General features: G+C 56.2%; 1 protein-coding gene across 4 annotated transcripts in view; it reads left to right on the top strand.

The window, feature by feature from the left end:
• Positions 1-14,742, top strand: part of PTPRE (protein tyrosine phosphatase receptor type E) — a 99,120-nt gene that overhangs the window by 76,943 nt on the left and 7,435 nt on the right. For 3 of the 4 annotated variants that reach the window (XM_043597866.1, XM_043597867.1, XM_043597869.1), the window contains 9 exons: positions 2,088-2,207; positions 3,417-3,580; positions 7,196-7,331; positions 7,646-7,795; positions 8,129-8,222; positions 9,499-9,575; positions 10,435-10,569; positions 13,604-13,729; positions 14,462-14,628. In XM_043597866.1, coding sequence (XP_043453801.1) covers positions 2,088-2,207; positions 3,417-3,580; positions 7,196-7,331; positions 7,646-7,795; positions 8,129-8,222; positions 9,499-9,575; positions 10,435-10,569; positions 13,604-13,729; positions 14,462-14,628 — 1,169 coding nt within the window. The remainder of the gene's footprint in view (positions 1-2,087; positions 2,208-3,416; positions 3,581-7,195; positions 7,332-7,645; positions 7,796-8,128; positions 8,223-9,498; positions 9,576-10,434; positions 10,570-13,603; positions 13,730-14,461; positions 14,629-14,742) is intronic. The other variant, XM_043597868.1, reaches the window with a different exon arrangement.

Raw genomic sequence — 14,742 nt, forward strand, 5'->3', positions numbered from 1 at the left:
TCCCCTCCCCCCGTGCCACCATCACTGGTTTGTCCTCTGCCTTCCAAAAAGCACAGGAAAAAGCCTCCAGTCACTGTTTCCGGTTGAGTAGGATGGAGTTTTTGTTTTGTTACCAGGGCGGTTGGGACAGAGCTGGAGAGGGTCACTCTCATGGGGCGAATCCTGTCCTGTGGATGGAAAGGGTGACAGGAGACGGGGGGTTCCAGGCAGGAGCCCTGAGCCCTTCCCACACTCTCAGCAGATGCCTTGGCAGGGACCGGCCCCCAAAGCTTCGCGGGGAGCCCCGGGTCCCCTGGGACCCGTGGCCCCACTGCTGCCACTTGCAAGGGGGTGGGGGAGGGGGCTTGTTTACACACATGCGACCCAGGGAGACTCAGACACCCTCCCCCTCTGCACCCCACCCCCCCACCCCGCCGTCATGTTACTCAACATTTATCTCCGATCTTTCTCTGAAGCCTCCTACTGGACTTTTCCATTTTTGTGACTCAGAGCCGGCCTCTTCTGTATCTTGATTTTGACCATTTCAGATGAGACCATTTCTCAGTAGAGTTCCCTTTTCTTAAGTGCTTACCCTTGTCTTATTGTCTCCCGGCTTCAACATCTTGGCTGAACGTTGTGAAATGCGGTTGCTCTGACATCTCGTGATCTGACTGGAGGGAGGGCACCTTGGGCGTCGGGTGAGGTCAGAGGGTGGAGAAGTGTCCACACCCACAGCCCTGTGGGGGCCTCGGAACCAGCCCTCAGGCCCCGGGCCAGAGTCTTTCAAGGGGAGAATCTCAGGAGGTCCTGGAGGGTCCCCAGGAAGCCAGGACTGGCCCAGATTAGCACTTTTGGGTAACTGCTTCTCTTCAAGGCACCTCAGAGATGCCCTGGAGTAGGGAGGGGAAGTTGTCGTACAGTGTCGTAATATAAATGCCGGGCCTGGTAAGTGCCAGGCTGCCTTTTTTCATAAGACTATTAATCCTCGTGACTTATTAGCTGTGCCCCTCGTGGGCAGCTTCCAGAATAAACTGTCTGATGTTTATTTTTGAGAGAGAGAAAGAGATAGAGTGTCAGTGGGGGAGGGGCAGAGAGAGAGACACACACACACAGAATCCGAAGCAGGCTCCAGGCTCCAAGCTGTCGGCCCAGAGCCCGACGCGGGGCCCGAACCCACGAACCGTGCGATCATGCCCTGAGCCGAGGTCGGATGTCTAATTGACTGAGCCACCCAGGCACCCTGTCTGTCCGACGTTTAGAAGGCTTGTTGAGCACATCTGGGCCCCCATAGGTGGGTCCTCACACACTCCTGCGCCCCGTGTTCACGGAAGACTGTTGCCCTTTAGGCCTCTTGCGCTCTGTCCCCGGATGGAGCCATTTGTAGCTCCGAGGGAGGGAAGGTAAAGAGGTGGGGCTCTGCGTGGCGGGGTGCAGATTCCTGCATCTGCCTTGTCCTAGGCGGAGATAAGTGGGGAGCGTTAAGCTGACCCCTCTTCCGCGGTGGGCTGGCCAGCTTTGTCCTCCGTGAGCCGAAGGACACCCTGCTGGGTCCAGTGGGAAGCGTTTGGGGACACGCCGTCCTCCCGTGAGGCCCAGCCTCTGTTGGTGTCGAAAGCAGACAGGGGCCCAGGTATAGGCTCAGGGCTGTTTTGTGGCCTCAGTCTCCCAGCTTCCACACCTCCTAGTGCTGTTTCCCAGCTCCGGAACTGTCTGAGGGAACCTGGTGTGTGTGAGGAGGCCCTGTGTTGATGGGGGGGTGGGGGGATGAGGGCGCTGACGTGTCTGAAGGGCACACACAGACTTATTAACTGTTTCTTAAAGTTTATTTATTTATTTTGACAGCGAGAGAGAGAGTGCATGTGCATGAGCAGGGGAGAGGCAGAGAGAGAGAGAGAGCATGTACACGGGCATGCGTGAACGGGGAAGGGGCAGAGAGAGAGAGAGGGAGAGAGCGAGTCCCAAGCAGGCTCCTCGCACAGAGGCCAACACAGAGCTCGATTCCACAAACCGTGACGTGACCTGAGCCAAAACCAAGAGTCAGACGCTCAACTGCCTGAGCCACCCGGGCGCTCCAGACCTATTTCTTTCTCTTCAACTGTCCCACGTAGGAGAAATGCTATCAGTACTGGCCGGACCAGGGATGCTGGACCTATGGAAACATCCGTGTGTGCGTGGAGGACTGTGTGGTTCTGGTCGACTACACCATCCGGAAGTTCTGCATACAGTCGGTAAGCGTTCTGAGTTACCAACTTTCTGGAAAGGCAACCCTCCCAGAGAGCAGGGTCAAGAATAAATACACGTGTCATTATTTTTAGCATGAAGAGCCTCACCCCCACCACAGCCTCCCTGCAGTGTTGGAGCAGCTCTGGCCGAGGGGGGCTGAGTCGGGAGGAAGTGCGGGGGTGGGGGTGGGGGCGGGTTTGGGCTTTCGTGGACTGAGGTCGGGTCTACAGGGGAGGAGACAGGTGCACCCCTAGTCTTCAGACAGCTCTGGATGCTCGTGGGCCTCAGTCACTGTTTTGAGGAGGAAGGCGGGTCACTTGCATGGGGGCACAGGGTTTGGGGTCCCCCACTCAGTCGCATGATGTCATGTCACACACTGAAGTGATGAAGTGAGGTTTTTTTTTTTTAACAGTCTCAAAAGTTGATCTGTCACCTGCTCAGTATTTTTTGCCTTTATTTCCTGCTTGTCCCTACTCCATCCCTGCCTAGAAAAATGTAAGGCACAGATGCCTGTGGACAAAGCAGATGAAATAGAGATTTAAGATATATGAAAACCAGAAGATCATGCAATCAGGAGTCAAAGGTGGAGGGATTGGCATAGTCAGATGGCAGAATAGGAGCCTGAGGTTCCTAGAAGCCACAGCAAAGAAGGGAAGAGGATGAGCTTGATGGTGATGGTGTTTGCTCTCCCCTGCTTGTGTCCCTCCCGGACATACTGACACGCGCGCACACACACACACACACACACACAGGCACTTCCACATACACTATCCAGCCTTCCGTGATCCGGCCAGAGAACCGCACCCATGGGCCTTTGGTGGGGAGGAAGCCTGAGAGGCTCTGAGCGGGGCTGGTGGGGTGGGGTCTCCCGTAACGGGCCAGCCACATCTTTCCCCTCAATCTTGAGCCTCTGGGGAGCGAAAGTGTTTGCTGCTGGCAGTTACGCAGGCAGACCCCGATGTGGCCTCCCCGCTCACGAGTGGGGTCTGTGAACTCCAGGGTCGGCTTCAGGGATGCGTCTGGCTGCCAGGGGCCTGGGCCAGGTGCTGTGGGTCCTGCTGTGCGGACCCCTCAAGCAGCCATCATGCTGCCGGTGGACCCACGGCGGCCCGGGGCCTAGATGGCAGGGGTGGAGGCGGCGAGCATCCTCAGGACGTGACGCTGGGGGAGGGGCGGGCGCTGTTCCCCCACTCACGTGTCCCCCTTCTCCGCAGCAGCTCCCCGATGGCTGCAAAGCCCCGCGGCTGGTCTCCCAGCTGCACTTCACCAGCTGGCCCGACTTTGGAGTGCCTTTCACCCCCATCGGGATGCTGAAGTTCCTGAAGAAAGTGAAGGCCCTCAACCCCGCCCATGCCGGGCCCATAGTGGTCCACTGCAGGTATGTCGGGCCGGGGCCCCCGGAGGACTCGCCCTCGTGGCTGGGCCGGTCCCAAGGTGGGCAGAAGGGCAGGTAGGGGCGTAGTAAAAGCACCCTCCTGCCCGCTGTGAATGCAATTACTAGTGACAGCTTGGGGGATCCCTGGGGGTGAGAGCCAGAGGGACATTCAGCCCACTCTGTGACAGCAGGACCCGTCTGTCAGCAGCGTCTGAGGGGGATCCCCAATTCTTAAAACAGACAAAAGCCGAGGGGCCAGGTTGATAGTGCTCCTGGGGCTCTGGCAGGTTCACTGCCCCCGCAGACCCTAGGTCACCTCCGGGGACAGAGATGGAAACCATGCTTCTATGGAGACCCCCCCCCCAAGTCTTTCTACATGAGTGCGCGAGGCTCAGAGGGGCTGGGGGCCGTGGCCCAGGAACAGCCAATAGTGGCCAGGAGCAGCTGTCCAGGGCGGGGCGTCCCCCCTCCCAGCTGCGATCTCCTGGTCTGCAGTGGGAGGGACAGTCCTGGAGGGGCCCGGGACTTGACTCTGAAGGTGGGCTGACTCCCTCTGGGGCTTATGTCTGCCTGCCCAGCGTGGCCGCTGGTGCAGAAAGTCACGTACGAGAAAAGGCCTCGGACTTCGGGTTGGTTGACTGGCTTGTGCCCTTTCTGCTTTTGAAGACAAAGGCACAGTGGTGAGCAGTGCTCCAGGCCAAACTCCCCATCCTCCCGGTGGGTGCTCAGTTAGAACCTGAAGACAGTTTGGTGGCCAAAGGGGAGGCCCCTGTCATCCGGCCAGGGATAGACTCCTGGACTCCTGAGGTGGCATCCTTGGGATTACACCTGCCGGCCTATGAGCTCCTCCCAGCAGGTGCACTGGAGAGGGGAAGGGGTGGAGGCCCATGCTGTGCGGCCGCAGCTGGGGGTCCCGTCAGCTGCTCCCGTTCTTGCCCAGGCTTCGTGAGACAGTCTATGTGCCGCTTCTGCCGAACTCCGGTGTGGCCGGTTCCAAGCATCTGTATCACTGTGTGCAGGTGCCTTTCGTCCCTCGTCCCCTTTGTCCCTCGTCAGTGCCAAGATACTCAGAACGAACCTGGCTCTGACAGCCGAAAATAAATAGGATCCCGACCGACGTCGCCCTAGTGAGCAGCGCCCGCCCTCCAGGAGACGGGAACAAGCCTGGCCGGAGGGGCCTGAGTCCCATCAGAGATCCAGGGCCCTGCCGTAGCAGGGACGGCGGGTGCTTCCCCAGTAGCCTGTCCCCAGGCCCCGGGGTCCGACGCTCTCAGCCGGAGAAGCCGTGGCAGGGGGTCTCCGCATCCAGGTCCTGTTGGCTCTACGAGACCGTTCCTGCCGCTGCGGGCTCCCTGCCTCCCGCTCCCTGTGGTGGTGGCCCCGCTCCGCCCTGGATGGTGGGAGGTAAAGAGACGGCCTCTGTGTCTGGTCGGAGGGCAGCCGCTGGGAGCTGGCTCCGTTCTGCTTTGTCCCCGTCCCTCCAGATCTGTCGTGCTTGTGACTTGTCAGCGAATGACCACTGCCCGTTCTCTGCTCCCTTCTCCCTCAACCACAGGTGCCCAGGGCAGGTGCGTCCGCCGTTCGTCTTATTTTCGCTCTGGGCGCCCTCCGTGGCCGTGAGGCTCAGCTCTCGCTCTTGAGCGCCTGGTCGTCTCCCCGCGGTTCTGGGTTCCTTTGGCACAGCTGCTGGGGCTCCCGGGTTCTCCTGTCTTCTGTCACGTTCTGTCTTTGCCACCAGGTTTTTAATGGACAGTAAATGGAAGGAGTGGTGCCCTCCGACTCGGGCTTCCCAAAGGCCCCCTCCTCTCTGGGGGAAAGAATCCTTCCCCTCCTGGGCTGACGCCCCCTGAGAGGCCGGTGTGGGCAGATGGGCGGTTCTGGGCGCCTGCCTGTTGGCGGTGATGTGGTGGCAGGAATTCCCGCCAGGAGGGCAGGCCTGCTGGAAGCCAGCAGGGTTAGGGAGAAGGCTCACACTGGCTGTCAGCTCCCGAGACCCAGGGCGGACTTGACTCCACCTTCCCACCCCCAAGTTCATTTTCATACAGGATCTCCTCAGCTCCGGGCCATGCACGGCCCCCGCCCCGGGGGCTCTGACTTCCTGATGGCCATCCTTGCTGACACACTTATCCTCAGCGTTTGGTTCTTGATCACTTAATAGGACATTCTGTGCCCGAGTCCCCCTGAGAACAGCATCCCCACAGAGGTGGCCAGGACGGGTCAGCTGGCCTCAGCCTTTCCATGGGGGACCAAGTGGCTTCTCCCACATGTACCCCAGGCCAGGTGGTGGTGGGGGGGGTCCTGTAAGCGGCTCAGGGACCCTCACAGCCTTGCAGGGAGTTATTTTGTGGCCTCCCTCTCATACCTGTTGGGTAGTGTCTCACCTGGCCCTGCACCTGATGATTTTCTCTGACTTCGTATCTGAGAAAGAACTAAGACTCCCAGAAGACCTCTCACGTTTCACCTGTTCTCCCCGCTGAATGAGGTGATCTGCCCAGGGGGACGGTCTTCGCCGCTGTCCTAGCCCCGTTTTGGAGACGAACTGGAGAGAGTGGTGTCTCCCACCTACCCAAAGGGGAAAGAAAGTGGGGGACTTGACTCATGAAGTCATGAGTCTTTTTGTTGAAGAGATTTCTTTCTTTCTTTCTTCTTTCTTCCTTTCTTTTTTCTTTTCTTCCTTTCTTCTTTCTTTCTTTTTTCTTTTCTTTCTTTTTTTCTTTTCTTTCTTTCTTTCTTTTTTCTTTTCTTTTCTTTCTTTCTTTCTTTCTTTTTTCTTTTCTTTCTTTCTTTCTTTCTTTCTTTCTTTCTTTCCTTCTTTTCTTTTTTTAAAGAGGGTAATGCTGCAGGGGCTGGAGGGAGTGGTTCATGCTGCATAGATGAGTCTGGGTCACTAGGGGGTTCCTCCTTCAGCAGATGTTGGCTGAGTGCAGCTCTGTGCCCACTGAGTCCTGGGGGCCGGGGAACAAACACGTATGGCCCCACTCTCTGGTGGAGATGTACCTAGGACGGCGGGTGGGGGGAGGGTGGGACCGGGATCCCGGCGGCACAAGGAAACCCAAACCCAGGAAGCCAGTGGGGCAGCTTCCTGGCCAGGAGACTGCTCAGCTGTGACCCCAAGGACCAGCTGGCTTCAGCCAGTCACGGGAGGAGGGCTGGGGCGCCAGAGAGAGACCCAGTGCCTCCCACGAGGGCTGGCCTTGGCTCAAGAGCGCACAGACGTAGCCTGGGGAGCCTCCTTTTTATAACGAACTTGGAAAAGCCATTTCCAGTGTGACGTTGGAAAAAATCCACTTGCACACACAACAAGAAGACGGCATTTGGTAACAGAGGAAGATTACAACCTCACGTGAGATGACTACGACAGATTTTTTCGACATGCCTTTCAACAGTGTCTAGTTATTAGAGGAACAGTGTCAGATAATTTTACGAAGATTGTGGTGCCCTCTGGTGGCCTCCCCGTAGACTTGCTCTTCATTCACCAGGGAAAGGCTCGGTTAAGCGATGGGCTGTGTCTCCCAGTTGAGGGCAGCGTGTCCTTCGGTCCAGGTGCACAGGTCAGCTTTGGCGGGCGGGGGGCGGGTGCCGTGGCTCACGACTCGGCCTCTTTCCTTTCCCCGGCAGCGCCGGCGTGGGCCGGACGGGCACCTTCATAGTGATCGATGCCATGATGGACATGATGCACGCCGAGCACAAGGTCGACGTCTTCGACTTCGTGTCGAGAATCCGCAACCAGCGTCCTCAGATGGTTCAAACAGATGTGAGTAGCCCTCCCCCAGCCCAGCCCCTCGCCCTGGGGAGAGCTGCACAGAGCAAACCCAGACACCTTGGCCACCCCCGGACTGTCGGTGCACGGGTAACAGTGCCTGGCAGGGAGAAGGTGCTCAGTAATGCCCGCTGCCATATGGTCCTCACTCAAGGCCATAAGCGGCCATTGGTAACGGCCGTGCATCTGACTTTTGCTCCCAAACCTCCCTCCCTTGGCAAAGCGTGGAGTTGGTTGCTGCTGAGCTGTGAGCGGCCAGCGGTGGCCGGGCACGCTCGAGGGCGCGGGCGCTCTGGGTCTCCCCACAGATGCAGTACACGTTCATCTACCAAGCCTTACTGGAGTACTACCTCTACGGGGACACCGAGCTGGACGTGTCCTCTCTGGAAAACCACCTGCAGACGCTGCACGGCACCGCCACCCACTTCGACAAGATCGGGCTGGAGGAGGAGTTCAGGGTACGTGCGAAGGCGGGCAGCCGGCCAAAGGAGTCCCCTTTCAATCATGCCCCCCCCCCCCCGGCCCGAGCCCGGAACAAGCAGGGTGGCCCTCCCGCCCATGACGCAGAGGGAAGAATTCTTGGGGGCTTTCAGAGCTGAGCAGGGGCCCGTGTGGGGAGCGCGTCACGCGTGGGTTCTCATTTCCCAACATTCGGGAAGCGTCCGGGGTCAGAGACGGGGCGTTGTTGCGGGTCAGCAGGCGCCCTTGACAGGGGTGCTGTTCCGGGGTTGAGGGAGTCGCGCGGGAGTGTCCGTGTTGCAGCTGTGACCCCGTGTCCTCCTTGACTGCAGAAACTGACAAATGTCCGGATCATGAAGGAGGACATGAGGACGGGCAACCTGCCGGCCAACATGAAGAAGGCCAGAGTCATCCAGATCATTCCGTGTAAGGCAGCCCTGGGGCCGCCCCGTGGGATTGAAACCCCAAGGCAGGACGGGATTGGGGCTGGCACGCTGGGAGAATTCTTTGACTGCCCGCCTCTGTAAGCCAGGATCCAAGGGCAGGACAGCCCCCGGGCCTGGGGTTAAGGGCTCCTGGGGGGCTATGTCAAGGGTAGGTGAGAGAACACCCACCTGTGAAGCAGTGAGCGACCCAGACAGTCCTGTGTGTCAGGCGGGCAGCATGTGATACGAGATGCAGGTGGCAAGACAGAGGGAGGACTTCCTGGAAGCGGAGAGATTTGCTCTGGTCGTGACTCTGGGGCCGCGTGGTTCTCATCTCATCCAGTAGTCCCCCAAGCCTGTATATGGAGGAGGGGGCCCTGCTCCAGGCCAGGGGACCTGAAAGGCCTTGGAATGGGCAGGGGTGGAGTTGGGACCCTGGCCTGCCCCAAGGTCCCAGGTAAGGGGGAGAAAGAGGAAGGGGTGCCCATGTTTGTTGAGTGCGGGCAAAGAAACAGACTCCACAGAGATCAGAGGGACCACAGGAAAGGAAGGGAGAGGGTGAAGAGAGAGAGAGAGCACCTCACTGCAGATGTGGACTCAGGGTTCCCGACATGCTTTAGCGGTTGCTGAGAATCAGAAGTGCGTGAAGCCTGGGGCGCCAGGGTGGCTCAGTCGGTTAAGCATCCGGCTTCGGCTCAGGTCGTGACGTCACGGTCCGTGGGTTTGAGCCCCGCGTCGGGCTCTATGCTGACAGCTCGGAGCCTGGAGCCTGCTTCGGATTCTGTGCCTCCCTCTCCCTCTCTCTCTCTCTGCCCCTCCCTTGCTCATGCTTTGTCTCTCTCTCCCTCTCTCTCTCAAAAATAAACAGTAAAAAAAAAGTTAGAAAAAAAAAAGTGCACGAATGCTGGGTGAAGCCTGCTTCGGCCTGAGACACTGGCTTCTGTGTGGCTGCAGCCATGATTCCAGGTCACCTGTCGGGCCACATTCCTTTTACTCCTGAAATGCAGTATTTTTAATGCTCGTATTTTGGTACGAATTACATCAATTCATGGCACACAAAAATGATAACTGGGGTAATTTCAGAGCTTTCCTACCAAAACACAATTTCCTGGGCCAATTTAATTAACCTACTTTATAAAGTAAACCTTCCAGGGACTTGACTCGACTTCGCGATTTTATTAACAAGTTTTGTGTTTTGGAAGCTTGTAGCCACAGAGTGAGCTTTGCAAGGCAGGGCGGTGTTTGTGCTGTGACTGAGGGATCATACTGCTTTGCAGATGACTTCAATCGGGTGATCCTTTCCATGAAAAGGGGTCAAGAATACACAGACTACATCAACGCCTCCTTTATCGACGTAAGTATAGCGGCCCCGGCTGTGCTTTGCAAAGATGACTGTGACCTTTGTCCGTGATCACAGACTCTTCATTAACTCATTTTCACGATCAGGAAAGAGTCCTGAAATCCCAACCATTTCGTTAGCAGAATTACTTGCTTCTAAAAAACAAAAAACAAAAAACACGAACAATGAACTTTGGAAACAGAGGTAACAGGTGCACTGCTAAGGAATTTGCTTTATGAGGCACGCCGCTTTTTCTTTGACGTCTCTAATACGCACCAGGGTCACACGGGCCCTTGCACGGCTGGCTGTCCTGCAGTCTCTGTGCCCTCCTGTCCATTCCGCGTGGACGGAACGGTTGTGCGCTCCGGGCTGACCGTCACCGCCTGTCTCCACGCATGGTGCGCCGAGCTGAGAAATGGTTGGGGAAGGACACTGCGGCCACATCTGCGTTAGCACGTCCGTTTGCAGATGAGAAAACGTTGCCAGAGGTCACTTGGGCCGCATGGAGGAACTGGATTTGAATCCACTTCCTCTATGCCCGCCTCCAGTCTGCCACCATGATGCTAACTGAGCTGAAACACAGCAACACACGAGAACAGAGTCACCGGTGCTCTCTCAGGTGGCCGGGGCCAGCGTGGCTCATGCCACCCGCTCAGAGGCGACCCCAGGCGCTGCAGAAGAGGTGGCTGGGTCGCAGAGGGAATGGGCATCTCGGGCTGTCGCTGCGTGCAGGTGGTTTGCTGGGGCCCAGCCCGGCCCTGGAAGCCGGAGAACATTTTCCCTGGCCGGGTCCTGGCCTCTCCTGCACCCCGCTGTCCATGGTGGAGCCAGGAGGAAAGGGAGTCAGACTCTAATCTCTGTTCCCCCTTTGAAGGGCTACCGACAGAAGGACTATTTCATCGCCACCCAGGGGCCCCTGGCGCACACGGTGGAGGACTTCTGGCGGATGGTCTGGGAGTGGAAGTGCCACACGGTCGTGATGCTGACGGAGGTCCAGGAGCGAGAGCAGGTCAGGGACGCCCGCCGCCCTGCCCCCTGCGGGGGCCTCCCGAGAACCCACAGCGCCCCTGGCGGCCCCCCACCACCCACAGGTCCCACCCCGTGGCAGCCGTCAGCTGCTGAGGGCACAGGGACTGGGGAGGGAGCCAGGCTGGAGACGAAAGAGGCTCCACTCTTGCTCAGCCATGACCGCCCACTGGCTTTCGCTCTTAGCCAGCATTTCATTTAACCTATCTTAACTGTTTTCGAGACATAAGGACGTAGGCGTTGGTATGCGTGTGCCTTACAGGTGTTGTCCTGGGTGGGCCGAATGAGTCAAATGCTTCCCTTTCCCCAGAGACCCGTCCAGGGCCTTCTTGTGTCTTTTATTGAATGACACAGTAAATACTCATGAACCCACCATCGGACTGAAAAGCCAAACCTTACCAGTGACGTATATCTACCTGTACGTTACCCAAGATAGAGCCGCTACCCTGAATCTGTGTTTCCTTTGCTTTCTTGGAAACAGCACATTGACGTCCAATTCACATACCATTCAGTTCATCCTTTTAAAGGGTAGAGCTCGGCGATATTTTTTAAATTTTATTTATTTATTTTGAGGGAAAGAGAGCGTGTGTGCATGAGCTGGGGAGGGGCAGAAAGAGAGGGAGAGAGAGAGAGAGAGAGAACCTTAAGCGACTGTGCACTGTCAGCTCAGAGCCCGACTTGGAGGTCAAACTCTCAAACCATGAGAACCATGACCTCAGCCGAAATCAAGAGTCAGACATTTAACCAACCGAGCCACCCAGGCACCTTGCAGTTTTTAATATACTCACAGCGTTGTGCAACATCACCACTATTTAATTCTAGATCGTTTTTGTCACCCCCAGAGGAAACCCCACACCCAAGAACAGCCACTCCCCATTCCTTCTTCCTCTAGCTTCTGCAACCACCATGAATTTGCCACTTCTGGACATTTCATGAAGATGAGTTCCTACAACATGTCTTGTGTGATCGAGTTCTTTCACTTAGTGTAATGTCTTCGAGGTTTAACCATGTTGTATCAGGAATAAGCTCTTTTTTTCTTGACAAATAATATTCCATTGTAAGGACAGGCCACATTTTGTGTATCCGTTCGTCAGCTGGTGGACATTTGGGTTGTTTCCACTCTTGGGCTGTTACGCATTATGGTGGGAACATTCATGTTCAGGTTCTGACACGGACCTGTGTTTTCACTTCTCTTGGGGAGACGCCTAGGGGCCGAATTACCGGGCCATATCACAACTCTGTCGTGCAGACTCATACAGCTTAACATTTTGGAGAACTGCAGACTGCCTTGCACGGCAGCTGCCCCAGTTTGAATTCCCGCCGGGAGTGGACAAGGGCTACAGTGACTCCTCACTCCACCAACATTTATTGTCACTGGTCTTTTTTTTTTTTTTAATTTTTTTTAATGTTTATTTATTTTTGAGACAGAGAGAGACAGAGCATGAACGGGGGAGGGGCAGAGAGAGAGGGAGACACAGAATCGGAAACAGGCTCCAGGCTCTGAGCCATCAGCCCAGAGCCCGACGCGGGGCTCGAACTCGCGGACCGCGAGATCGTGACCTGGCTGAAGCCGGACGCCTAACCGACTGCGCCACCCAGGCGCCCCATCACTGGTCTTTTTAAAGCCATCCTTGTGGATGTGTTCTTTGCTTTTTCCAGAAATCTTTTCAGATCATACACGTGTGTGTCTAAAGCAAGTACTGCTTTTGAACTTCATACAAAGGGTATCATTACAGTGCGTGTTCTGCCAGGACTTGCTCCTTCCGCTCAGAATGATGCTTTTGACACTTTCCTACCCTGATGCGTGTCGCTGTGGTTCATTCATCGTGATTCTAGTTTGTTCCACTATACAAACTGGACATCCTAAACCCACTGCTCTATCCCTTCTCCCGCTATGGGAATTTGGGATGATGCCACTTTATTGTTTTACACACGGTGCTACCTACCGGTACATTCTCCTTCGTGTCTCATGCTGCACAAGGAAGAGCAGACTCCAGAGGGACACGACGCCACATTGGAGAGCGTGTGACAGTTTGGGTTTCCAAGATACTTCCTCACTGCTTTGCCAAGTGGTTCCGTTCCCCAAAGCGGACACTGGCGGTGTGTGCGAGAGATATTCGATCGATGCCCCTAGTACCGTCGGGCATCCTCGTTTTTGTTGATTGAATACGAGTACCTGTCATCCCTTTGTAGCTTTGATTGGCATCTCTCTGATTCCTGTGAGGTCAGGCCTCGCTCCATATATGTATAGATGGATGTTTTCCTCTGTGCAAGACGCCTGGCCATGCCTTTCTCCCGTTTTGCTAGCAAGTTGTTGGCTCTTTTTATCTTGACTTACGAGAATTCTTTACATGTTCTTGATACTCACCCTCGGCGGGTTTTACGTACCGCAGATGTCTTGTCCCAGTTGATGGCATGTCTTTTCACTCTTTTGAGAATGTTAGTTGATGGAGTGAAGTTCACTGTGTTGCCATCTGATGTTGCAATCTTCGCGCCGTGGATGGTTAGCTCTGTCGGGGTCTTGCTTAACGAGTCCTTCTGCGCACCTCACAACGGAAGGACATTTTCTTCTAAGGCCTTCACGGTTTTGATTTTAGCTTTAAGTATTAACCCATCTGGGTTTATTTTTATGAAGACTCAAGCCTACTGCATACGGTAGTGTAGGTTGTGCACTGCCCAACTCCAGGAGGGCTGGACCGTTCATATCAAGCTTGGTAGGTTGTGAGTCAGGGACCCAGTGCTTTTCCTGCATGGAAAACCAATTTTTCCAACTCCATTTGTAGAATAATCTTTTCTTTCCATCATGTCCTGTATCTGAGTTGCAAATACACGCATGTCTGTTTCTGGATTCCCTTGGTCAATGGGTATTAACGGGCATTCATATTCGTATTCATCTGTGACTTACTTGGTCAGATGAAGTACGTTAAGTGGTTTGAGAGTGATTCTGCCTCATATCCTCAAACTGCTAACAGCAAGTTATTTGGTATGAGACTTAACATGTTATTTTTTACCCCAAGGATAAATGCTACCAGTATTGGCCAACAGAGGGCTCAGTGACTCACGGCGAAATAACAATCGAAATAAAAAGCGACACGCTTTCCGAAGCCATCAGCATACGGGACTTCCTGGTCACTTTCAATCAGGTATTGTTGCCAGAGTGCGTCCAACCCTTGTAGACAGAACGCACCGCAGCATCCCTCAGGGTCTGCTGCTGATGGTACCAGAATGTCTTGCTCTTTCCACCTCCTCTAACTGGTACCTTAGGATCCACGTTCAGTGCGGTGAGTAGGGAGCCATGTTACAAAGGGGCAGGTCTCCTACAACGTTCGCACCCTCGGGGTCACCTGCCTCCTTGCCGCACGAGACGGTGGAGCAGAGTGGCCGACTCCTAGAGGCGTCACACGGCCACCACCTCCCCTTTCGGGAGAAATGGCCGTGGTGGGGGCGCAGGAGGAGGAAAGGCCGTGGATGAAGCCACAGAGGCCTGTCCAGGCTTGTTCAGAGCCCCTAGGACAGGAGGGGTCCTGGCTTCTTAAGAAAGAGATGATCGTGTTGTCTCCCGCAAAGTTGCCAGGGATCCCATAAAGATATCTGGCAGGCCCTGGCGAGGGGCTCCAGGGAACATCCTCTGGATGTCTTGCCCCCACTCGGAAGGAAATACTGGCATCCCTGCCCTTTAGGGTGCACACAGCCCACAGACCGCCTGGTCAGGCCCCTCAGGCCCGCCAGGTGGGGACCGTGCTGGCCTTCGGAGGCCCCAGGAGGGGCCCCAGCCTTGGCGCGGGTCCCCGGGAGGACGGGTGGGCCCGGGTCCCGCTCCTCGGTGGTCAGGGTCCTGTGGCCAGGCGGCACTGAACGCCCTTCCCCGCCCGCAGCCCCTGGCCCGCCAGGAGGAGCAGAGCCGACTGGTGCGCCAGTTCCACTTCCACGGTTGGCCCGAGATCGGGATCCCGGCCGAGGGCAAAGGCATGCTCGACCTCATCGCGGCCGTGCAGAAGCAGCAGCAACAGACCGGCAACCACCCCATCACTGTGCACTGCAGGTGGGCGCCCCCTGCAGGTGGGGCCGAGCCAGACCCTATCCCCGGTTAACTGCTCCCAACGGCGTCATTGCCCTGGCGTCACCTTCCCCGTACACAGAGAGCGTCACAGGGATG

Source organism: Prionailurus bengalensis, chromosome D2 (genome assembly GCF_016509475.1).
Source record: "Prionailurus bengalensis isolate Pbe53 chromosome D2, Fcat_Pben_1.1_paternal_pri, whole genome shotgun sequence".
In the NCBI taxonomy this organism is placed as follows: Eukaryota; Metazoa; Chordata; class Mammalia; order Carnivora; family Felidae; genus Prionailurus; species Prionailurus bengalensis.